At 39.8% G+C, this 25,974-nt stretch overlaps 1 protein-coding gene across 2 annotated transcripts in view; it reads left to right on the plus strand.

Annotated features, from left to right (window-relative positions):
- Positions 1-740: 740 nt before the first annotated feature.
- Positions 741-25,974, plus strand: part of PPP2R5E (protein phosphatase 2 regulatory subunit B'epsilon) — a 71,279-nt gene continuing 46,045 nt past the window's right edge. Inside the window, exons 1-2 of one of the 2 annotated variants that reach the window (XM_054634603.2) lie at positions 741-876; positions 3,471-3,634. In XM_054634603.2, the coding sequence (XP_054490578.1) occupies positions 3,478-3,634 (157 nt within the window). In that variant the 5' untranslated portion in view covers positions 741-876; positions 3,471-3,477. The remainder of the gene's footprint in view (positions 877-3,470; positions 3,635-25,974) is intronic. The other variant, XM_054634604.2, reaches the window with a different exon arrangement.

Below are 25,974 nucleotides of genomic sequence, written 5' to 3' on the forward strand. Positions count from 1 at the left end.
CGCGGCCCCTCGCCCGCAGTCCGCCCCGGGCAGCGGCTCTGCGCCCCCCGAGAGGCTCCGACGGGGCTTTACCTCAGCCTGAGCGCGGTTCCCCCTCAGCAGCGCCGGGTTTTGCTGCTCAGCCGACGGGCCCCGCCGCTCGCCCGGCACAGGGATGGGAGCGACGCGCGGGCGAGAGAAGCGAGAGAGGCGAGAGAGGCGAGGGACTGCGGGGCCGCGCTGCCGGGGGAGGGGGCGGCCCTTTCCCGGCGGTCCCGGCGGCCAAGGCGGCTCCGGGCGCCACTGAGGCGGCGCGTCCCGGCGGCGGCTCCGGTGGGCGGTCGGGGGCGGTCCGCGGGCGGGGGGCGGTGGCAGCAGCGCGCTCGGTTGTGAGCGAGAGCGAGTGCGTGCGAGCGAGTGCCATGGCCGGAGCCCGCTGAGAGCCACAATAGGAGCGAGACCCCGACGCCCACCGGGACCCTCCGCTCGCTCTCCCCCGCGCCAGCCGCCGGCGGAACAGCAGCGCTCCCCGCCCTGCCCGGCACTGCCCCCCCCCGCGCCCGCCGCTCCCCTTCGGCTCGGCTCGGCTCCCTCCCGCCTCGCAGGGCCCTTCTCCGGGAATGTGAAGAGGCAGCAGCACCGCAGGCAGCGGGGAGTGCACGGGACTGAGCGGAGCCGCCCGCGCCTGAACCCGCCGCCGACGCCGCCCTGCGCCGGGGAGGCCGCGCTGCCGCCGCCGCCGAGGCCGAGGCCTACAGGGCTCCTGCGCCGCCGCGGCAGCGACCGAGCCCGGCGAGAACCGCACTCGGGCCGCCGCCGCCGCCAGGCATCGGCCGCGCTCCGCCAAGGCCGCCGCCGCCTCCCTCCGTCTCCGGCTTCTCTACCGGGAGCGTCAAGGTAACTCCATCGCCGGCCCGGCGGTGCGGGAGGAGGAGGCGCGGGGGGCTGCGGGAGGACATGTTCCAGCTGCGGAGATCCCGTCTGGAAATGACAGCCGAGAGCGGATAATTGCGCCTCTGCTCCCTTCCCCGCCGATAGCCGTCGGTATTTTCACTTCCCCCCCCACCCCCCCACCCCCGGGACCGGCGGATCTGATGAGCGTGGCTTCGTATTTACCAAAATACTCGGGGAATGGAGCGGAGGAAGCGGGGAGCGGTGGCCGGGTTTGCAGCTTTTCCCCCTCGCACACAATAAATAATCTCGGGCTTTATTCCCCCCCTCCCCCCCACTGTTGGTGGAAACAGAGTATTTCCCTGTGATAGTGTATGCAGGGCAGCGAATGTTCATTTGGAGAGGCGAAAAAAAAGATCAGTGTTTACTGTAAGGTTGTTAGGCTGGATGTAGTCTTGTTGAATTAGAATTAGATTTTAATAATTTATAAAGCAGGTTAGGGAAACTGTTACTAAATTTACAGCAGAGAAGTGTCAGTAAAGCTCTTTGCTGACACAATGATCCTGCAGTTTAAGTGATCTACTTTAGTCGCTGTCCATTATTACTATTTTTATTAATTTTTGTAATTTAATTTGGAGAGAGCGTGCAAACATTTCTGCAGGGATGGTTACACTTTAATGATGCACGTGATGAGGAGGGGAAGCTTTCTGATGAGATGAGATGGGGCCAAACCGATTCAGGTTTAGGGAATATATTTTTGCTGATATATTCAGAATTTGGTTTATGTAACAGGTAACTTTGTGTGTTTTTTGGCGGACTGTTGAAATCTTAGAAGTGGGTTACTAAAGTACAGGCCATTCTATTCCAGTTTATCTGACTTTTTTATTTATTAATCTTGGCTGGGGCCTGAATGCCCTGGTGATGGTGGCTTTTTTTTTTTTGCCTGGGTGATAAACAAGACCAGTTTAAGGTACGGGTTCATGTTGCTGATAGTATATTATATTTAGAAAGCCTAAGCTGGTAGTGAAAGAATACCTCAGGAGAAATCAGAAAGATGGAATAAGGTTTTTTTCATTACTCTAATGCTGGCTGCACGGTTCAGCTTCTGGGTGCTGCACATGCTTCCTTGAAGAAGCTATGGAGTTTATACTCCATTTTTGATAGATTCAATGCACCTATATGTAATTTTGCATTAAATAGTTCTTATCTTTTGGAGCTTGTTTACACTCTTGCCACAAACCTTGCTTTCGAAAGCTTTTCTTACAAAACACAAACCCAAATAATGCCTGTTTCAGTGGATTTAGTAATCTACCAAGCACACGAGTGACCAGCTAATTTCAATAAAAATAATAAGTACTCGAAAGCGTTCTGTATGTTGTGGAATCAACTTCTTGTAGCACACGAGGAGTCACTTTGGTAATTGAAGTCAACAGACATTGAGGATGAGTAATGCTTTCCAAGGACATGCTCTAAGACCCTGATCCTGCAAGTGCTTACGCCGATGCTTAACTTTGCACGGGTGCCTGTCCTGGCCGAAATCGACAGAGCTGCCCTCGTTAATGGTCGTGTTAATTAATGAATGCAGATGAGGCTGCTGGAGTTAACTGTGCACCGAGCTGCTGCTTGTAACGTGTAGGCCTGAATTCCTCCTGTCTGCTCTCCCTTGAGTATTACTCATGTATTTCATCAAGCTCTGATGGGCCTTTTTAACAGACAGGACCAGACTGGTAAATGAAATAGCTGGATGCATTAATTCAGTGTTTGCTAGAGGTACAGAATCAGCTGCAGGAGTACCACCAAGGCAGGTTTTGTAGGAAGAAGCAAATGCCTATTGCTTAGGCCAGCTGAAGTTGGGAAACAAACAAACTTTTGCTTGCAGAAGCCTTTTTTGGCTCTCTGCCTCTCCCTGCAAACCTTGTCTGTCTCATGCCCTTAGAGCAGTTATTGCTACCACACTGCCAGTCATCCAGAAATGCCAGGACATGGAATAACTACATGTAAAGGCACTCATAGGCAAATAACTGAGTGTTTCTGAAGTGGAGAATAAAGCAGTAATATGCACAATTTGTCAGTGTTAGTGAAATTGTGAAATATAGCAGTACCTTTTACTATACTTTCCTAAATTTCTATAAAATCTTGTATGTAGGTGTGGCAAATAAATGGAGTTTTTGTTCTATCCTGTGTTTTTTGTCCTGTGCATATGGGTAACCTTAATGCCAAAAAACCATCTGTGCCTTTTTGTGTACCCATTCTTTAGCAGAGTAAGTTGGAATGACTTCATCCCAAGGAGTGCATAATTTAAAGCTACAGTCAGGTCTGCAGGTGTGTGAAGTTCTGAAGGCAGTGATGTCAGCATTAGGTCTGAAATTTTTGGCAAATGGGAGACACAGGTAAAAAAGTAAGCAAGAGGAATTACTACAGTAATAATTAAGTTCCATTAAGTTTATTCCATCCATAAGATGGGTTGGATCTCTCAGCAGTTTATCTATGTGAGCTGTCAACAGGAGAGCAGTGCAGGAAGAAGATATCTGGGAAGTTTAGATTAATCTTTACCTGTTTCACTCATTTGGAACACATTTTTAACACATGCTTTCCTTCAGTAGGGATATGTCCTCAGCACCAACTACTCCTCCATCAGTGGATAAAGTAGACGGATTTTCTCGGAAGTCCGTCAGAAAAGCCAGACAGAAGAGGTCACAAAGCTCCTCCCAGTTCAGGTCTCAGGGCAAGCCTATCGAGTTAACTCCCCTGCCTCTGCTAAAAGGTAAGATCAAACACAGTTTTTAATAAATTAAACAATTTTTGTTCTACAACCGACTTCTAAAATCCAAGTATTCTATGGTCAGAAATTGCAGGGAAATTTTGCAGGCATTGAGAAATGTTTCATGCCACATATATATGTATTTAAGCGCTACAAAATATTTTATCTGTGACTTGAGGGTGTGGTAATTGTTTGCAATACTTTTGGAAGTTTTAAATGCTGATGTTAACCCCTACCACGACTTGAATTTTTAAGGCTCTCAGGCTTTGTGCAAGAGTGTTGTGGTTTGTGAATCCTGACATAAATCAGCAGTAATTTTGGTAAGGGTAAATGGGCTTGTGAGCTGAAGGAGACTGGTTTTTAGTATCTTTCCTTGGTGTGTGGATCTGCACCCTGTGATAGTGGTGCCAACTGCAGCCCCTACAGCAAGAGAGGAGGTGGGATCCCCTCTCATACCATTTGTGCATGGATAGCTCCCTGGTCCTGCCTTCTGCTGGATTTTGAAATGGAAAGGTCCCATGAGCTGCAGCCTCCCAAGGGGAAAGATGCTGCCAATCTGGTCTTAGGCAAGGCCCTGCTGTTTTGAGATCTTGCATATCCCAATGCTGGTTGAGTTTCTGCTGGCAGATTTAACCTCTGATTTGAGAAGGAAAAATATTATCCAGCATACTGCTCTTAAAAGGATGTCAATATCTCTGTGATACCTTGACTGCTTCTCCTGAATTCTAGTTGTCACTGAATTTCAGTACAAATCCAGGGGTCAAAAGCACCTCTCAGAATGTCTGTCTGGTGAGGAAGGGGAAATCACCTTTCAGAAGTCTTCAACACTGACTTCTCAAATGGTTTATTTACTTCTGTGTGTTTTTTCATTGCTATTCTTCATTTCTGCTCTAAGTAGCGAAAATAGGCACGGCTGGTGCTGATAATTCTGGAAAATAACAAGTTTAATAGGTTTAATACTGTGTCTGTCCCTTTTCTTCCTTTTTGGGCAAGTATATTCCCCACATTCTCTCATGTGCCTTGTTTGACAAATTTGTTAATCAGTGTATTGAAATACGTAACAAATGTGGAACTGTACTTTGGTTGGTTCTCAACCCCACTTCATAAGGATACAGTAGTTGCAAAAAAAAAAAAAAACCCTACAAACCCCCCCAAAAATCTCTCACCTTAATGTGTGTCTTCAAATTTAATTAAAAGTAGGATTCTTTTACAGGAACAGGCTTAGTTCCAGTGGACCTGTCATTGCAATATTGTGGGCTTCTTTCTGTGGCTCCCTGTAAGAATGCACAAATGGAGTATCCTGAGTCAAATGAAAGGTGCACCCAGCCCCCCTGCACTGTGCCTGGTGGTGACTTTCATCCAGTATTTCTCAGTTTAGGGTTGTTTGGTGCCACTGGATTTGACTTTGTAGTCTGCAGTGAATATTATTTGTGATTCTTTGGGTGATCCTGTGCAGGGCCAGGAGTTGGACTTCAATGATCCTGTGGGTTCCTTTCAACTCAGGTTATTCTGTGATTCTAAAATTTTTTTTTCTCTTTGTTGTTGAACTCTTTTTTTGTTTGGTGACAATATGATAAAGAAGCAAATACTTCTTTCAAATAATTTTAAAGCTCAGTTTTGCATTTTTTTAGGTAATTTTTGATATGCAGGTTATTTCATGCCAGTTGCTGCATTTCGGAAGGTGACTGGAGTTTATCCTTTGGCTTAAATGATGGGATTAGTGGAAAACATTGAGATTTGTATTTGTATAAATGAAGAAACTGATGTTGTAATCATTTCACTCTATTCTGTAGTCCCATTCAGGGAGTAAACCAGGCATGGGCACAAGCATAAGTAAAACAGTGAGAACCTCGCCTTGCAGAAACACAGGCGTGTCCAGGTGCTTAATGTGACTACTGCAGCCAGTCCTGAGGATTGAGATATAAAACTATAATAAGATAAAACAAACAGATGGGGAGCAGAGAGTGTTGGTGAGACATTTATGATTAGTGTCATAATGAGTTACAGTGGTCCAGCTTCAAATTAAGAATGTGATCCTGGGAGTTGGTTTTCCCTCTTTGCCTTAATGCAGATTCCCAGAGGCACAGGGATCTACCTGTGCAGATTAATTTGTGGGATTTGGGCCTAACAATCTCTCTAAACAGCAGAGCTATTGGTCCCTGCAGAAGGGACAGCTAAAAATCATGCTGCTGTTTGGAAATATTCTTGACCTACATTAATATTTGTAACATTCAGGGTTGTTAAGTCTGCAAGAAGTGAGGAAGTTATTTTCTCCTGTGTTTTCCATCCTTTTCTTGACCAATTTAATCAATGTCCTGATTATTTTTAACTCTTATGGTTATATTCCCCTTCCAACAAGTGATCAGTCCTATTCCTTCTGTCCAGTAAGCATATGATTTCCAGTTTTATCCTGGAAAATTTTGTCTTTTAAACCCAAATAGAGAAGAGATACCAGCAAAGTAGCTTTTTAAAGTCTCAGAAAACTGAGCTTAGTTTGGAGATGGGGAATTGATAAGCTTCCTGGTTTGGGTAGATTTCAGGTTTAATTAAATATCATCAGAAACTTTCAGTATGGGAACTTTTTAGAGGACAGCCCTCAAATTCATATTCATCAGATGTATTTCATGTGCAACATGGAGGGGTCTTGCTTACACAAACATACATGCTATGCTCCCTTCTATTTTTTTTTTTTTTTAATTTTTTTTTTTGGTGGATATATTGCTTATTGACATTGTCAGGCTGCTTTATCTCAAGCAGCACTTTATGGCCTTCAGTATCTTCTGTGATTACAAGAATCATGTATGCAGAAAACTGGGTAACTGCTTGGTCCATTCCTTGCAAGTTTTTATACTCTGCCTGTCACCATAATGATCTGAGCACCTTCCAGTAGTGTATTAAGTGACGTGACTACACATCTGTCACATCTTATCTGCTCTCCTTCCTTTCCCTAGGGGCAGAGTCACATATAGTGAAATGGCTTGTTTTGGTAGTGTTTTAATGCAGTCTGTTGCCTTCTGTGAGCATACACAGCCTGTATTGCAAAAACAGATAGATACGCCAGCCTTGTTGTTGTTCTTTTGGTAATAAAAATATTTTGGGAAAGAAAAATAAGAGAGATGCTATGTTTTGATGCTCTGTACAAGTCTGAAGGATAAGCTGCTATTTAGGAAATGGAATAAGAACAACTGGAATTTTCAGTGTTGCTCATTTCAGGAAAAAAAAAGTATAGAGAAATGAAGTGTTGCTCTCATATATTTTTTAAAAAAACATGTGTATGTTATCAGTTTGTAAACAAACATTTAATGTATTTGGAAAACAAGGTGTTCCTTCTGAGGCTCTGCTGGGCTGAATGCAGGCTTTCAGAAGCCCCAAGTCAAGAAACTGCTGTTTGCCTATAGACTTAAAATTTTAGATGATTTCATTATATTTTTATTTATTGCATTGTGACTCAATCTAATTTGAAGTTATCTTTAAAAATCTGACTATTGTCCAGTATAACACTTTAAGGCCAGCGTTTCCTCCTTTGTTTCAAGTGTAGAGGAATGGGATGGGAGGTGCACATGGGAGTTGTGGCACAGTTGCATTTTGCCTATGTGTGCTCCTCTGTATGTTTCTCACATGCACATTTTGAAGGTTGCATGCTTTTCCCTGGTGTATCTCGCAGTGCATGATGGATTTTGGCTGTACTTGGAAGAGGCTGCTGGTATTACCCAGGCTGACAGGTGCCTTAGGTGTAACTGGCTTGTGACAGAGCAGTCCTGGTGAAGGGCCCTTTTTTGGGATTGAGTGATTCCATCTCTGTGCCTGAGGTTCCCTCCCAGGTTTGCTAACCAGGTTTGTGGCATGCCTCAAATCGAGCTGGCTCTGTAGAGGAAAATATAATTGCAGCTGCATTGGATAGGTGTATTATTTATTGGAGGACTATTTTGCTTTCATTTTGTATTGCTGCTCTTTTTACTTAGAAGTCTCTAGAGGTGGAACAGCGGGAGTGCAATGTTAGAAAGCATTTGGCTGGAAAAAGAGTATATTGTAAGTGCTGGACATGTGAAAACAGAGCAATTTCAGTATTACCTGCAAAAGAGGGAGGGGGAGCTCATTTGTGTTCCTGCCTGGTGTCTGTAGAAGTAGGGGAGTGTTCAGAGGATGAAAACATACACAGAGATGATTAAAAACATCATGTGTCTTAAAAATGCACATTTAGCGTCCTGAGAAATTGCACAGCAAACTTGCATGCAGCTCACAGCATCGTTGCCACCCCTCTTGTCCTCATTACAAACACAGAAGTTAGGCAAAGCAAACCATCCAAAAGCCAGACTGTTAATTGTTAAATCATTTGTATCCCATTTTTATAATTCAGGGTGTGTTTTTTTCCTGTCATCCTTCCACATTTTCCAATGATTTAATATAATTAGTGAAGTTTACTTTCATGTTCTCTGCAACTATTGTATATTTTTGTTGAAAACGTTTCAAAGTATGATTTTTATTTTTAGATGGTTTTTCCTCCTTAAAATAAGCGCTCAGAGCAGAAGTTCTCTGTCAACAGTAACAATTGCTTTGCTACCTCAATATTATGAAATTTATTGAGCTTCTAATACATTTATCAGATAGTTTCCATGGCATTAAAGAATTGGTGTGGTGGCAACAAAAGAGCATTGCATAGTCAAAAAGGGAAAAATCTCTTTCCACTTGCTATTTGCTTTTGATCATTAAATTATTTCCCTATAGCTGAGATTTTATTATAAGCTTTTCTTGTGAATCTTATCTATTGGTCAAATGCTGAGGTTCCTAAAAAGTAAAAAATTCTAACAATTTGAAAAGACTCTCAACTGAGAACTGCAAGATGTTCACCTTCTTGTTCAAACGCAGTTACTTTTGAATTTTTAAAATATTCCTTTATCATACAAAAAGTATCCAGGCCTTTGCAGACCTATGGATGCCACCTAAAACTTGTAATATGAGAAATAGTTATGATTTGAGTTGTAGAAGAAGAAAGACTGAGTTTGTTTTCTGTTGGCTTCCATGGGAGCTGCCTGCTTATCTTGTCTGTGCTGCTCTTCAGTTGAGACATTTGGAACGTTTTACAGATATCAGATATACAAATATCAGTAAACTGTTAATAAAATCACTGAGCTAAATGCTCTCTTCTCATATATAAACAGGAATTTAGGGTCATAGTGGTTATGATTTCCCAAAATAAAATTCAGCCTTATTTACAGAATTAGAAATAGATCTTAGGACTCCTAATTTATTGCATGGAAGAAACACTGGAACTTGGTTTGAGCTGCATGTACATAATCAGGGATGAATCCTGGAACTGCTTCTAGGAATTTTATGCCCATTCTGGTTGATATAAATCTGGACATAATAGGCCATCTCTGTGTAAGATTTGGGAACAGGGCCACAGTCTCAAAAGGAAGAAGGACTTAGCCCATTTAGTATTTTTTTTAATGAATATGTATGATGTTCTAGTCATAAGTAATAAATGTCTTCACTTTCTTTGTGCTCTTGTCAGTTGGTTTTTGAATATGCACTTAACCTTCTTTATAATCTGTTTACATCTCTTGATTGTAGAAATTTTTCCCAGTAATCTTAAAGGTTGTTTCAATACACTAATTCCATTCTGGTTTTTAGATTTTTTTTTTTTTGAGGTTTTTTTTTTTTTTTTTTTTTTTTTTTTTTTTTTTTTTGGTTGCTTGTTACTGTCTCCCACATTGGGAATGTATTTTTGGAGGACAACATTTGTAGGTAATGGGCAGGTTAAGTAAAAGAAATACCCTCTTATCTTAACAGCATATGGTTGAAAATGTAGTTGGTGAGGAATTCTGTCAGCTTATCCCCAATCTTCCAATGTTTCCAGTCAGTTCTCTGTATTCATTTCTGAGTCTCTCCAGGACTGGCAGTTTTGCTATGGCCAGAGTGGTGGTGGGTTATTTTTTGTTTTTTAGGGGAAGGTGGTTTGGTTTTGTTTTGCTTTGCTTTGCTTTGCTTTTGAAGCCTCCAGTGTAATTGTTTTACTTCCAAAATTTCTCAGCCTGGCTTCTGGAAGTGTTTAGTGATGATGATTCCCACCTTTTCCTTTTCTTTTTTCTTTTAAATAATTTCTAAAGTGAAGTAAGTTGTAATTATGTAAAATGTGTTTCTGTACTCTTCACAAGATTGACTCTAAAATCTTGATAATTTTCTGCAGGGTGTTTAGACTTTATCATAGAATCACAGAGTCACAGAGCAGTTGGGGTTGGAAGGGACCTTAAAGATCTTCTCATTCCAGCCCCCTGCCATGGACAGGGACACCTTCCACAGACCAGGCTGCTCAAAGCTCCATCCAGCCTGGCCATCATCATGAAAAACTTCTGGTTTTAGTCTGTGCTTGTACAGTCTGTCTTTATAACATTTCCCAGTAATACTTATCTCTCTAATAATATTGCCATTTTCTTTTCTGTGCCCAAGTGTAACTCTGTGGGTCTGTAATAAACCCTCCTGTTTCTGTAATAAGTACCTCCTTTATATTCCTTTCCTGAAGTACCTTCAACAAATACAAGTTGTGGTTCAGCCAGGCTATTATTTCTATATAGTGCACATGCTTGTTGAAGTATAGTGCTGCCTTTATAATTGATTATGTTATGGAGCTTTACTGTTGTGAAAGAACACATTTTCCATATCTCTGGAATTATGTGTGTATTTATAAAATCTGTGTTTGTGTATATTACATGTGTATAATATAGAAGTGTATATAAATAAGCTGTAGACATATTTAATGTCTTATACAAAGTTTATATGTTGAGTTTATTTAATTTTCTGTTTTTCAGATGGGATAGTGCTTCTGTTCATTGGTAGAGCTTTATAGTAAGGCAGCAGTCCTTTCACATTCATCCATTGTAAGCTACTGCCTCCCTGAGAAAAGAGCACTTTCATTAATGCTTTCTGGGGAGTGGGAGGAGGACACACAACTATTTTTAGGTTCAGGGTAACTTCCTTTCACCTACAGTTTTTTCATTCAGGTTATTACTGTTTCTTTGACTCAATCAGGCAAAAATCCTTAGTAACAGAGGAGGGGACTTGGGGAGTTCAGGGAGTTTTGGTAGGATGGGTATTTATGGATTACTGTACTCTTGATAACTGTATAACTCACAAGTATCAGCAGATGGGCTCACTTTGCTGCATAAGAGGTTAAGGCAAATCTGTTAGAAAAATACTCAAATCTTCCTTTGAAACCTCCCTGGTGATGTCATTCTGGTTACAGGTGCAGTGACAGGAAGGTTTTTTTCTGGTGGCAAAACTTTGAGAAGTTCTGGAGCCAAGTGTGGCCTCTCATCTGCTGAGAGAAATGTCTGAGGGCCACAGTGTAAAACAGAGTGTTAAAAACATTCCACCTCCTCCTGAATTTAGTGATGTGCTTGATCCTGTGTCCTCTCAAACAGTTAATTCAGCAAATCTGAAATGCTGGTGGATGTTTATGTAGGGTTGATATTTTCTGTATCTGTGGTTTTCTGTTTAAAGTAAAAAAACAGTGCAGCTACAGTCTGAGGATCTTTATCAAGCGTTCCAAAAGATAAGGCAGCTGTCCAAAGAATCAGTGTAAAATACTTTTCTGCCCTTAGTTGTTGCACTTGATTGAAAATTTTGTCTGTTTTCAACAAAGTCTTGTAGTCAGACCAAAGAGGAATGACTTTGATTAGGAGTAATAATGATCCACAGTAATGGAAGGTTTTTCACCAGTAGTTTTTTCCTAATTTTTACATTAAACAAATCTAAGAGTACATACATTTTGAAAATTATACATGTCAGTATCACTTTACTTTTGAATTTCCTGTAGGAAGTTTATTTTTAAGTCACAGTATGTCTGACATTAACAAGTTTTTAAGTTTTTTTTTGCTTGAAAACTAAATATTTAAGATTTTATTTTAAAACACTTCAGCATTTTTAATGTATTTCATAAAAAATTATTATTATTTTGTATTTATTCTCTTTGTTGATTTTTCCACTCTTCTTCCATTCCAGTATTTATGACAGATTCTTAGACAGTGGTGTTTGTCTTGTGTGTGAAGTGCAAGGTCCTTCCTGTAGCATCTGCCAGAGTCTGGGGCAGAGGAGGCAAACAATACAGCAGAATTGCTGTACCTGGTTAAATGGGCTGAAAGAAAAAAAAGCGAAATGGCTCATTTCTGGGTAGCTTCCCAAAAGAAAAAATAGAATATCAGATTGCTGTAAAGTCTGTTTTACAGGCTTGGACATGGTGCCAGCTCTTCTGGAACAGCAGTTTCTCGTGTTCCCCGAGCTGGAGAGCTTGTTCTGATAGCTCAGTGTTGGACTTCAGAGCTCCCCGAGTTACAGGAGATGTGTAATCAGACCAGCAGGCTGCTGTCTGCACTCTCCACAAGTTTGTGCATAATTAGGGTATTTCTGAAGATTTTTATGAATTGGAAAAGGTGCATCTCCTGCCAAACACGAGTCACAGATTCAGCTGTCCTTACTTGATGGTATTTTGCAGAAGTTGAAGTAAACCATCAGTTTTATTTCAGGGGTGGTGAGTGAATGCTGACACCTTTGTGCCCCTGCTGGTTAAAAGTATCAGTTTTAGAACTTGACCCCCAGAAGGAGATATGATAAATTACTCAGTTACAACAATTTTTTATTCTGAAAAATCAAATACCATCATGAAGAATAAAGTTAAGTTGAAATGTGTGTTGTCTGGAGTTCTTTGCTGTCAGATTTTGATTTAAAAAATGAAGTAGATATAAGTTGCATGGTTATCTGTTTTATATTTTTCACTGTGAAGGCTGGCTGGGCAAAAATGCAGTTTGGGTATTGGGGGAAGCATTTCTTTGGCTATTCTTTTATCATAAGGTTAAGGAGATCTGTCATTAGAATTGTTTGTGAATTTCTAACTCTCTGAGGAGTATCAGAAAAAAAGTTTAGTGTCATTAAGAGTTGTAGTAACTGTAGTTGGATGTGGTCTGTAGTTTTCTATGGGATTCCTGGAAGGTTTCAGGAAGTTTTAGGGATGCATTGTGTGGGATGTATTTTTTTATAATGCTCATGATACAGCTATCTAGTGTGAGTTGTGCTTTTGTTGTTTGAGATTTCTGTGCTTCTTTGCAGTGTCATGAGTTTAATGTTATTATGACCTCCTTGGCTTTTTTTTTTCCATGTGCTTGTACTGAACTTGGATTTTCAGATTTTACAGCATAGGTGGTAGCAAATTTGTTTGTTGCTTTCAATGCTTTTGTCATATGGATTATGCTGCAAAGGAAATCTACTGCAAGTTAAATTTCTCCTATTACAAATGGATACTATGGATGGTCAGAAACTGAGGGAAGGATGATTTCAGATTTTTGAGGAATTAAATATTCTTATTTTTCCTTTATGTTACCCAGTAGGATGTACTGTGAACACATAAACTTTCATTAGTTTTCTTGGCAAGTTTTGCTCATGTGCTCTCCACTTTCACATTCCAACAGCAGGACATAGATGTTATATGCAGTCTCTGTATAAATTAGAAAGTCTATTTAATGTTTTCTGATTTCACATAAGATTAACTGTTCAAAGCTGTTTATAGAGAATATGTTTTCCCCTCTATGTGTAAACAGAAATGCAAAAGGTGGTGATTACAGCTCAGAAAGTACTTGAATCGCTGTCGAGAACAAAACTTATTGGTTGAATATTGTCAGTGTTACCAAGGGAGAGTAAATTTGGCAGCTTGCTCTCTTGATGTTTTCAAATAACATTTTTGGGATAGCTTTTTGAAGAAGTTGAGGTGGCACTGTGTCATCGTGGTTCTCCTTCACTTTCCCTTTATTCCACCCAGCCCATGCTTCTCCTGTTTTCTTCTGTGCTTGTTCCTTATCACTGCCTTCCTTACTCCCACTTGGTTTTCTTCCTGCACCCTCTGATGGATAGATAGCATGTTTTTCCACAAGAGGGTGATCAAACTCACACGTGTTAAAGGAGCACTCCAGGTGGAGGGGATTGCAGAGGTTATTGACAAACTCAGTAGAATAAAATTAGCTGTACTTAGACAGAAAAATAGTCTGCTCACCTTCAGCTCCATCCATGTGTTACAGAGGTTGTTTGTGTGCACTTCTGGGGGCAAGACAAGACCTGTCAGGATGGAGATCCACCCTGGGAAGAACATGCCAGCTCCATCTTGCCTCTCTTGCAGTAATCAGGCCTTGCTGCAAGACAGTCTTTCATATCTGTTATTCATGCAATAATTTTCCTTTTCCTTTCTCCCCCATGCACTCTTGTGAGTATTTCTTGGTTTTTTTCCCCCTTCCTCTTCTGTTTACTAGGATACAAAACCTCCTTCTTCACTGGTCCTGTGAAACTGCACTGGTTGAAATTTTGATTCATCTTTAAAAAAGATGAATCTTTAAAAAGAATAAAAAGATGAGGCAGAGAGAGAGAAGAAAATAGCCACTCTTGTGATTTGTCTTTAAGAGGGAATCTTAGTAAAAATTTCTATCTGTTTTTGACTGTACCCAGACTTGAACAAGTGTTTTACTCAGGACTAGATGCTGCTTCAGCTTTTCTTTTTAGGGCTAGGAAGGCTGATGGAAATAAGTGGCTCTTAGTCCCTCTGACAAGAGCAGCTCCAAAATTGTGTGCCTTAAGTGATGGAGACCTTGACTAGAGTTCTGGCACCTGGGCTTGGCTCTTGGAACAGTGGTGTGGTGTGGCTGGATAACCAAGATGTGGGAGCAGATCCATTGTATATGTGGGAGAGGGTTGGGATGCAGGGCTTTTTAGATGACCTTCAAGAAGAAGTCAGCATTTCAGGGTGGTTGTTATCCTGTATTTTGGATGCCATAGTCTCAGAAGAAGTGTCCATTGCTGTAAATTGCTTTGGAATATGATCTGAGCTGCCAGATTAAATCTCTGCAGTCACAAGTAAAAAGAGCTGCTGTGAGTCTCCTAATATTAGAGGAATGAGCAAATGAGCTCTATACTGTGGGTTAGGCATAAGCCAGGCAGTGAAAAGGCTCCTGGAAAAATTCTAAACACTTCATTGCCATGAGTCAGCGGGAATCGTGGCAAGGAGTGAGAGAGCAACAAAGTACTTGAGGTTATGTTTACTCCATCCTCCTATTAACTGTGAAATTCCAGGTCACAGAGTGAAATTTCTCACTCTTCTTTAATTTCAGGAAGAACAAACAAGTGTCCCAAATAATAAATAAAAAAGATTCTATCTTTTTAGAAAAAGACAATCACAGAGTCAATGATCTTGTCAGAATCTCTTTTTAAATATTTTGTCTCTCTTTAACTGTAGGAAATTCCAGTGGCAAGAGAAATGTGTTGAATTTCTCAGGACAAGTCTGTTCCTCTTCCTGTTCTTGTACTGTCCTGTTTGTCCCTAAACTACCACATCCATAATGTGCACAGTCAAGTTCAATAAACAGCATTTGGAACCCTTGCTTCATGGGCCAAGTTTAAGTTTTGGTTCAGGTATCCCATAATCTTAAATGGGACAAAATCTTCCAATTAACACTCTTGAGGTGAACATCCCACCCTCACAGTAGAAAAGACAATCTACAAAACCCCCAAAATACTTAGAATTTCTGTATATGCTTCTGAGCTGTTTCTGAGTGTAAGGGAATTGGGGACATTCTAATTTCCGTTAGCAATGTAAATCTATTTTTCCTAAATTTTTGGGATATTCTCCTAATGAAAGAATGCTGTAATACCTAGGAAAAAAAGAAAGTAAATGGCTAGAGGCAGGCTTTGAGTATCTCTAAGCAAGTTTCTCTTATTTCCTGCTTGGTGTAAGGAGCAATCATTCCTCTTGCAGAAACTTTCTTAATCAAGGACTTTGTAGAGAGGAGGATTGCCATGCCCTTCATATAGATTCTAAGGTGACCTCATTTGACATGAGTGCAGTGTTGGTTTGTCTTCCCTTGTTTTGTACAGTTGTTCCCAACATGAATAGGCATTGGCCTATGGCAAAAATTCATTTGAGAGCCAAAATCTTCAAAGTAATTTCAGTTGTGGTGAGATGTGCCAAAACTTCATGGTCAATAAAAAGCAAATGGTTTGGAAATGAGCATATTTTCATGTTTATTTGCTTTTGGAGAAGTATTATTCTTCTGGATTTAAGTGTTCTGATATATCAAATATAACAAAAAAGCTCTAAAACACCACATCATATACAATAAAAAATTCACAGACTGTTTTTCATTACAGTTGGTCTTTTAAGCTAAAGCAGTCAGTAGTTGATAGTACTTTTTGCCTATGTAGTTTCAAATGTCTGAAGGAACAGGACCTATCTCATGTCCAGAGCTGCAAGAAGGAGTGGAATAGAGCACCCACTCGTGTGTGCTTCATGTTGGGAGAGTTGTCAGATGGGAGAAAGGGAAGTAACTCAGCCTTCTCCCCATTCCTACATTCAGTGGCTGGACAGACTCTCCCTCCCCCTTTTTTTTTTTGCTCATGCTGCTTTTGTGGTTAATGCAGTTTTTCTGCATTGTTGTTTCCCAGGTTCCTTGTCCATATTGAATATCTATATTTGGGATTATTTTCCCCAGATGTATTAGCTGATGTTTTTCCAAACTGAATTTCACATTATTTTCTGGCTGTGTAAGGAATGTGCTTAGGTTCCTTTGTATTATTTCTGACTTTACTGCTACTCAAAGTTCTCTATTTAATATCCTCTGAAGATGTTATCTATATGCTATTTTAATCATTAGATCATTAAGGAAGTTATTAATGTCTGGACTAAATTGATTCTTATATCTCACTGGCATTTCTTTCCAGTTGGATACTTGGAGATTTTTATCCTTTTAATTCTAGACTTTTTGGCAGCACTGTGTGTGTCAGCCTCTTCCATCCAAAAAAATTGGAATCTGCTTTTAACGTAGGACTTTAAGGGAAAACTAAAGTGTGATTCATGCTGGAATAGAGTAAACTCTGTAAAGCCAATCACAATTGAAACTGAAGATGTGTTGTAATCACTACATATGTATCTTCACATGGATTTCAATATGCTGTCTTTGGTACTTTCATTTGTACAGTAGTAGTTCTTAAATGATAAATTATTAAGTAAATATTTTCCTAGTGGAATGTGCTTTCTATTTTTGTATATCATCTTGAGAACAGAATGTGATTCCTTTCTGTAGGGTCAGCTATTTGAAATACTCGCCTGTGTTTGTTCTAACTGCATAATCTATAATCCTCAATATGTCTTTAATCCACTTTATCTCCTACAGAACTAAATCTTTGGAATTGGGGGGAATATAGTGTGATAGATGGTATCTAAGGTTATAAAGTTTGGGAAGATTAAATTTACTTCTGAGGTCAGATTGATAGATTTTGGCAAATAACAGATAAAATAAATTACTAGAAAAAAACCCCACTACCCATATTTTCATGCCTATGGAATAAACAAATAATAAGTAACAAAGAGGCTTTGTAGTATTTCATCTCTAGAAATAAGATAAAATTAAAGATGAAATTTCCCACTTGGCCAATATTAAGCATCTCCTACAGTGATAAGGAAAAGGAATTGATTTATTTTCTGTTTTATTTTTCTTGTGTGAAGTTGAATTGAACTTCAAAATGTTTACCTTTGTGTGCATGACTAAGGCAGAAACCAAGAGTGCATTTTTTAGCACTGACCACTTGGGAGTGAGTGGATGCATTAATGTGAACACATTTAACCTTGGCTTCAAGGAGAAGGTGTGTGCTTCCACACACGTGTCTTGAAGTCTGTGCTGGCAGAAATGAGCTTGTCCTGGGATTGTTTAGGGTGGCTTTAACACTTTGGGATGCTGGCTTTGCTAAGGATTGCACAGAGTGCTTCTGTGGGATTGCTTCCTCAGAGAAATGGAAGGAGAAAAACTCCTGGGGAAAAAAAAAAAACCTCCTTTTTTTTAATCCTTAAATAAAACAAGCTGTCAAAGGTCAGGTGTCTGTGTTTGTCCAATAAAGGCATTAGGTATCGTTTGTTAGGGGATGATGGATTTGTCATTTCACCTAGTGATAAATAATCTGATTTTATAAGGTGTTTGGGGAATGAGGATAATGATCATGTCAAATGGCAGGTTTGCACAGCACAGTCTTTTGTTAATGAAGGCACAGTGCATAGCAGGCCTGGGTGCAAAGTCCACAAGTATTTAGTTTGTTTTGTTTTAAGTAGTTGGTGTTTAACACAAATACTCCTGGTTTCATATTTTAGAAGAAGCAAGATGATCAGCAATGTTAAGTAAATCTGGTTCATCAGTCTTAATATTTGTTCTTACAACAACATGCATAATACTGCAAAAAATCACATGCTTCTAATACTAAACATAAGAAAAAAGTTAGTGTGGAATTTCAGTATACTGTACTTGTAAAATTTAGGCCAATCCTGCAGAGATGTAAATTGCAAGGAAGCTTATTTACATGAGTAGAGATTTACTTGATAGAAAAAAAAAGCTACCATGTAAAACATGGCCTTGTCTGGTACAGACCCTTTAAAATTATTCCATCTGATCCATTCCCTGGGAGGGATGGGCAGTGAGTGATTCTGACCACTGAAATGTCTCTTTTGCCACAGTGATGGCATCCATATGGCTGCAAGGAGGGAAGGCCTGCATTTTATTTTTTCCAGTGAGGAAGTAAATGGGATTTCACTCTTATTTTTTCCCCCCCTTCAGACAACAAGAAGTTTTCTCCCAGCTTCACTGTTTAAATTCGTGTTGTGCTCTCTGTGCTGCCATACCATTTTCAGTAAAAGAGCAGTTGCATGGAGACAAAGAGGCTGCTGATTTAAGTCTCAATAGAGAAGTCTGTTAGGCTTCAACTGTGGGAGGATGCTAAATGTAGCTCAGAGGTTGGCAGATGCTACCTGGACCAAAACTACTTGAAAATATTAGGGAGCTGTTTAGTAGGTTTGCCTAAAAAAAGAGACATTTAATGACTGGAAGAATTAGTGGGCCAAATATGACAATGGACTTGCAGTTTAAAAAGGTACTTACTGTGTGGATGTGATCTGCTGTTCATGTTGAATACAAAAAAAGAGTTCAGCTACAAATATTTTGCTAATCTTGATGGGAGGGCAGAAGAAATCCAAACCCAAGCCCTTTTCTCTTCCTACCTGTCTTAAATTTTTTTTTATATTATGTCAGTTTATGCAACATTTTGAACTTCATTTTCAAAGGGAACAATACTGTTTCTGAGCATGATTATGTAAGTTAAGCTGAAAGCTATGGAGTGTTATTTTCTGAAGTTTTCAGAAAGCTCAGTGTTACTATTAACATTTTTGTAAGCCATAACACCATGAAGATTTACCTTAAGGGTTTCCTTTGTGCTGCAGCCTTTGGGAGCTCCCTAAGAACCATAAGCATCATTACTGAGGTGGTGGGACTGGGCTTGGCGTTCTGCTGGGTGCATGCAGAGCCTCATGGATGATCCAGGAGGGGAAGTTTTCTTCATCCCTGCATGAGCATCATCCATCCCTGAGGTTGGATAGTCCTGGGAGCTGCCATGGTTTCTTACCTTGTTGCTGAGCCAGAGTTTAAAGACTCTTTAGCCATTTCATTTCTGACCTGTGAGATGCTGTGCAGGACACATGAGATGAAGTATCCCAGCATTGTTTGTTATTTTCTCCTTTTAGGGATGGAGAGGGGAGATAAAAGTAGGGTGAAGGTGTTGTGCAGCCTGAGAAAACATAGAGAAAAGACCTAAGGAATCCACTGCTCAGGACCAGAATAGTTGATTTAACAGGGAGGATGAACTTCTAATGAATTTCTAAGTGGGGTTTCTTTTATGACCTGTCCCATGGGGAGAGTAGATGAGAGGATCTCTGGACCAGGTTATTAAATAGTTAACTTCAAGGGAGATAGTTTTGCTTCTGAAGCAGAGGTTTGCACACGTGTGGGTAACAAAATGTTTCCAGTAGAGCACGTTTGATACTTAACCTGCAAAATATCAAAAGAGGTGATTAATGTTTTGTACCTTTGGAATAGGTTTGATTTTGTGTGCCTGAAGATTCTAGCAGGTGCTATAGAAACCAGAGAAAAACATTATCTTTTCAGCATGTTGCACTCAAAGTTCACGTTGAGCCACAAAATATTCAAATGAGTGACAATCTCTTGTTTGAATCTAAACGGAAAATGGAGTTTTCCATGGCCTACTTATTCTAGAAATGATCATTTTATTGTAGGCAGATTTAACTAAAACCTAGGAGACTTTGTCAAAATTACAGGAAAGAAAAAAAGATATTATTCACTTTTAAAGTAAGGCAAAGAAAATGACAAGAGACTTTTCAGAGAGTCTGTGTTGATTTATCTTGCCTGCTAGTTCTGCTTTTGAGAGAAATCAGTTTTCAGTTTTCATAAACATGTTCTTGGTTGTTTGATTATTTTTTTTTTGCTACTACACTATACAGTAATATGGCTAAAATTGCTATATACAGTTTCTTAAATTTTAGGGGTGTTTTTCAGAGTTTATAAAAGTGCATTTCGAAATGGTGCTTTAGAACTCTCCTAGTGGTCCCTTGCTATTTGTCAGGGCTGGTGTTTGTGCCCCAGGTCAGCTTTTTGCCTCGTCTGTGAACACCAGCCCAAAAGTGGCTGAATTCTGAGACAGATTACTCTGTGTGTAACAGCTAGATAGGGTTATCATAATTAAGCATGACCAGACATTTTAGCATCTGTTATTAACCAGTGTGTAGGTGTGTCATCCTCACGGAGCAGCTGAGGGGGATTTGTTTCCTCTGAGGTGTGATGGAGGCATCCTTAGACCTGGCTGGGGCTCTGGTCAGATCAATATGAGGATGCATCATGGCCAAACTTGCAGGAGCTGTAGGAGGATAGGAGAGATGTAGACCCATTAAATGATGGAAGGCCCAGAGAAAATGCCTTCTGCAATACAATTAAAAAATAATTTTGAATAGTTTATTAAAAGGCTCATGAGCAGATATGGTCATAGTGTCTTATGGGGAGGAAATACTGGTTAAATAGAAGAACTGATGCTGTCAGCTAAAGCAGGATCCATGTGGTTTTAATAGTGAGGAAAAGTCTGTGCTGGCAGGAGCTCTTTAAATGGATGATAAATTCTCTGTGAGTTTCCTAAAAGTCATGACTCTTGATTTGAGAAGTTGTAGTTGAGCACATGTTGCCGGATTAATTCGTGGAGGGTTGCTTCTGTAGGATATCTTAGGGACTGTTTTCATTTAGATTAAATTCCCTGCTTTGGTAGCCTCTTCCAGCTTGCAGTCTCCTAAATCTGCAGCTCTAAGACCCCAGCTTCTCCCTCTTGTGAAGCTGTCAAAGTTGATGGAAAAGCAGCAAGGAGTTTGGGAAGAAAAGTGAGGCTTTCATGAGTTGGACTAGTGGGACGTTCCCTTGGAGGAATTAGCCTCTGCTCTTTGTATCTTGGGTGAATCTCTGCTCCTTGTTGAGAGCTGCTCCTTTACTGTTTCTGCTGCTCAGCCTGAGACAGGAGGGGGTGATTTACAGAATGGAGGATGACTCAAAGTGCAAGTGAACTTGGTGGGAGCTAGTCCTGAGTATCACACAGTGCTAAGTAAACATCCAGAGAAATCAGGATGTCTCCAGTTGAGCATTGAGAATTAATGGATGCTTTTAATCTGACTCTCTTTATTTCTCAGCATTCTTTTACATTGGTATCTTGTGAGTAATACAGCATAAAAATGACAGTCTTTAAAAAAAAAAATATTGTCAGCTTTGAGGAAAAACAAGATAAAAATTCCATACAACATTATGCTAACTCTTTAAGATTCACTGCTTTTATTACAGCTAAGTAACTGAAAAATTGCTCTAATTTTATTTTAATAGAAACAAATCTGATTGAATTATTTCTGTTTTTCTTTTCAAAAATGAGACTATCACAAACATTTTAAAAAGTCTTGATTAGAGGTGATGAAGTGCCTAGTGAAACTCAAGTATCCAGACTGGAGCAGTGTTGCTTTGTGGGTTCATTTTGAGCATGAAGTCTTTTGCTTTTCAGTCAGATTCTATTTTTCTTTAGGAATAAAATTTTAAAATTAATTATTCTTGGTTTTAATACAATACAGTAATTCCTGATTTTATTATACAAAAATAATTTTTTTTATTAAGGGTAGTGTACTCTTAGGGTTTAAAAAATTTTTTAAACTGAAATCCATAGTCCATTTTGTGGCTTCACCGGATCTTTTTCCTGTCCTTAGCACATTTTAGCAAGGCTCACCAGGTTAAAGAAAGGCCATAGTGTTAAAATAATTTTAAACTGGGATCCTGCTTAAGCTCTTCTATTTTCTCACTTCCTGACTGAGCACAGCTATCTTTGCCTGCCCTTTCTCCCCTCTTTTGTTTACAGCTGAGGACAGGGCTGATACCCCATGCATTGGAGATGCTCATTGTCAGCTGGAAGGAGCTCAGTAGCAAATGCTTTGTCTTACAGAATATTGAGCAGCACATCCCTACATGGTGAAGTGATCTTTTATGGCATCAAAAAATTCATCTGTGTGGGCTTTGAGTGTTTATTCTATTATTTTGGTAGTGGAGCATGCAGTAATTTATTGTCATGTGTTACATATTAATAGATCAAAAAAAAAAAAAAAGGAAAGCAAAATAAGGTTAAATAAGGTTTCCTGAATATTTTATTACTTTATCTCAACTCCTTAAAACTTGCTTTTTGGTTTATTTTTTAATAAGTTTGGAAGCATGAAACAGTGTGCCGATGAATCTGAAATTTATGGAGATTTGATATATATCTTATCTATTCTTAAATGTATGAAATGTTTATATCAGTGAATTGCTATTCAATATATCTTGTTGAAAAATGGTTATGCTCATGTTCTCTGAAAATAAAGGCTTGTAATTTGAGACTGCCTTTTTGTTTCCTCCAACGCTGTCAAAGTACAGTTTGAAAAAGGAAGCAGTTTATAAACTGCTGAAATACAGCTCAGTGTCAAAGCAACCAAAGAGTAAAATTGCTCAAAAGAAATAGTTGCTCTTATTTTGAAAGCGAGTCAGAGTGGAGGAGCTTGCTTTGTGCACAGCTGCTATTGGCTGCACAAACCCCTCATCTCTGTGGCTAGTGCTAGATAGGAACATTAATAATAATATAACTCATGCCTCGTCGTATTTTGCTGCTTAATCATCTTGTTTGGCACACCCCTGGTCATGTTCTACGTGGCCATCATTCAGGAAAGAAAACTCACTGGGGCACTGGTGTTGCAGTGCAGCAATCAGAGAGGCTGGGATTATGCAGATGATGAAAGGACTGCCCGGCGTGGGTTTATCCAGGAAAGCTGGAGAGAAGTTGGAGCAGGCAGGAGCTGAGTGAGGAGCCACCTCCTGTGCCAGCCCATGGCCGTGGCTCCCTCGTCACAGCTTTGCTGAGGATCCAGGCTGGGTAAGCAGAAACCTGTGGCAGCAGCTTTGCTGCAAGCAAAAACTCCAGCTCTTCCCAGTCCTTCCCAGTGTTGTCTTCCCTGTGCTGTTGCTGCTGTCAGAAGTGGTATTTCAAGGAGGTTGATAATATTTTGTTAGAAAATACTTGATTATGTTAATGTAGTTTGGGAAGGTAAAGAGGGGCTCTAGCATGAATTCCAGTAGAAGTGAAAAGCAGTATTTTTAAAATTTCCTCTTAATTCTTTTCTAAACCTGACATTTCCTCAGAGACCAGAACTGAACCCTGTGAATTGCTTGTAATTCAAAGTGTTGCTATATTAGTCAGGAAAACTTCTGAAAAAAATGTGGAGTAGAAAACAAATGTTTGGCTTGATCCTAAAGGTTGGATCTCTTATAGCTGAACACTATAAAGGATGAAATGATGAGAGAATACAAGGAAGTATCTAAAACAAATCAATGGGGAAACTAAATTTGATTGGGTTTTGTTTGGTTGGTTTTGGTTTTTTTTCCCCTCCGCTTTCTTTGTTTTATTTTTAAAAATCAAGAAGTCCTTTCCCTCTTTTGGTTTTTAAATAGTTTGATCTTTAAATAGTGTAGGTTCTTCCAAGAGACCCATGATTTTTTGTCAAGTGGCTTCCATGCTCTTGTCAATGCATGAATAAGAAATAATAGAATGGGTGGGGGAGGAAGTTGATTGTAATTTGACTTAAAAGCATGAATGTTTTGACCTCAGCGATTGGCAGCTTGAAAAGAATGATTTGCTGTGCTGTTTGTGTGAGTGTTGGGCTGTTTAGTGTTAATCACCATCCAGTTATGAATATAATTCACTCGTTAGACAAGTGAATTAGACTGTAGGCTAGTGCTGGACTTCTAAACATACCTTCAGTAAACACTCAGGTTAAAAGGAGGGAGGTTACTTGGAGTGCTTTTTTGAGGGAAATTTCACATTCATCTTGTGGAAATACTCATCTTGTGGATGTTATGAAGGTAATGCTCTTCAATTTGGAGAGGTCTGTAAAAATAAGAAATTTTTATTATAGTTTCTTATATAGTTAAAAGGTGTATTTTCTGAAATACAGTTTTGACTGAAATTTTCATGAATAAACAAGGGATAAAGTTGTTAGGGTTTCCTTTTTGGTGGGGTGTTGTTTTATTTGCTTTTTCTAGTAGTTTATGTTTTGGGCTCTAAGTTTCAAGTAGGATGCTTTTTGGTTTGGTTTATAGCTGAAGTTGACTATTTTAGCAGCTGATACCATTTAAGAATATTTTGTCTTTGCTTGCTGTAGCAAAGTAGTGGTGTCAGAGGAAAGCTGATCCTTACTTTTTAAAAATTATACTTTTGTTTCTGGTTTTTAGAGCTTTGAGACAGTGGGTGGAAATCAAATCAACATAAAACCTGATCCTAGCTGCAGAGTTCTCCTAGGCTGGAGAGGCCAAATCTGAAGAGGTGTAGGACCAGTCCCCACATTGTAACAGTTTTTCCTGCATTTCAGAATTTAGACCAGTTTTTGTGATGCTCAGAAATAATTCTCATTTGATTATATTAGCACTTTGCCTGATTAAGGATTGCTGAATCAGGTTCAGTATTTGAAAGGTGAAGGAAGATGAGTGTTAATGTTTGTGTTACTCTGGCTGGTGTGTTTTGTGGTAACATTTTAATAAAACAAGGGCTGATCATTGTGTTGAAGGATGTTAAGGGAGACTGTATTTGTATTCTAATCCATAAGAGAGATTTTCAGTTTATTTTTTGCCCATCTTTTTGCTGAAGTTGTTGTTGAGCATGCCAGGGCCTGAGTTGCTTCTCCTCCAGTTGGAGGCAGAGAATTTTGCTCAGAATAAAGGTAAAATTTACTTACAAAAATAAACTTGAACTAGAGTTTTCAAAGTTTTTATGTGAAAGTTATAAATCCAGAAGTTTTTATACCAGTAATGTGTTTTCTTAAATATTTTTCATAGCAATGAAATACTGTGTTTCAGTTTGGTTTAAGAAAGGACATCAGCATTGCTTATTAGGCATAATAAAAAAGTAGCTTAGTTTAAAAATAGCAGTCTAGGGGGAATTTCATACACCTCCTGTGTATTCTCCCCCATGGACATCAAGAAAACATTAGGAGTTTCAAGTACTGTAAATAAGACATTTGCTGTGGTTTTGTTTTTCTTTTGTCCCCCCTAAACATTTTCAAATAGTTCTAAACTTCTTCTTCCTACAGATTTCAAAGAGTTCATTCCTTACAAGGAGAAAATAAACTTCCTGTTTTTTGTTGTCGATTGTTTTTTGTTTGCTTTAAGGGGTCAGGAAGCCGAAAGCCAGAAAATGACCAATGATTGTTATCATTTCAGGGTTCAAGTCAGCTTGTGAGGGGGTGCCAAGGAAAAGGTGGGATGATCAGGGAAGGGGCAGAAGGCAGGGAGGGAAGCTGTTGCTCAGTCCCAGCATGGGGAGCAGAGAGGAACTGGCCAGACCTGTTGTATGGGAGGAGCTGTGTCAGGGGCAGGGCAGGGAGCTCTGCTCCAGCCTCTGTTCTGCACCTGAGAGGGGCTGAGTGCTGCTGCTGCTGCTGGCAAACTGCTGGGAGAGCTCAGCCACCTTCCTTCCCCTCTGCCTTTTGGAGTCTGAGCACTGTGTAACACTGCAAACAGAAGAAAGTTCATGGCTTACTTGATGGGCTGTTTCTTGGAGATAGTGAGGAGGATAATCATGTGGAGAAATGATAATAAGATTTTATTCCTGAACAGGTAAAATCCTGTACAATAATACCCTACTGTATAACAATACAATTTTGTTTGCTTTACTTACTTATTATTTAATCAAAATGTCTATGTGTGAGCTTACAACTGTCTACCAATTGGTTGAATTTTGGAATAATTTGATTTTTTTCTCAAGTATCTGAGCTGTTGAAGGCAGGGCCAAGAGTAAATACTTGCCCCATCAGTGCCCTAAAGTGGTGCAGGTGCTTCAAGGAAGGATTATCTCACAGTGGGAAGAGTAGTGCCCAAAGCAGAAGAACCTGT

This window comes from Agelaius phoeniceus, chromosome 6 (assembly GCF_051311805.1).
Source record: "Agelaius phoeniceus isolate bAgePho1 chromosome 6, bAgePho1.hap1, whole genome shotgun sequence".
Classification (NCBI taxonomy): domain Eukaryota; kingdom Metazoa; phylum Chordata; class Aves; order Passeriformes; family Icteridae; genus Agelaius; species Agelaius phoeniceus.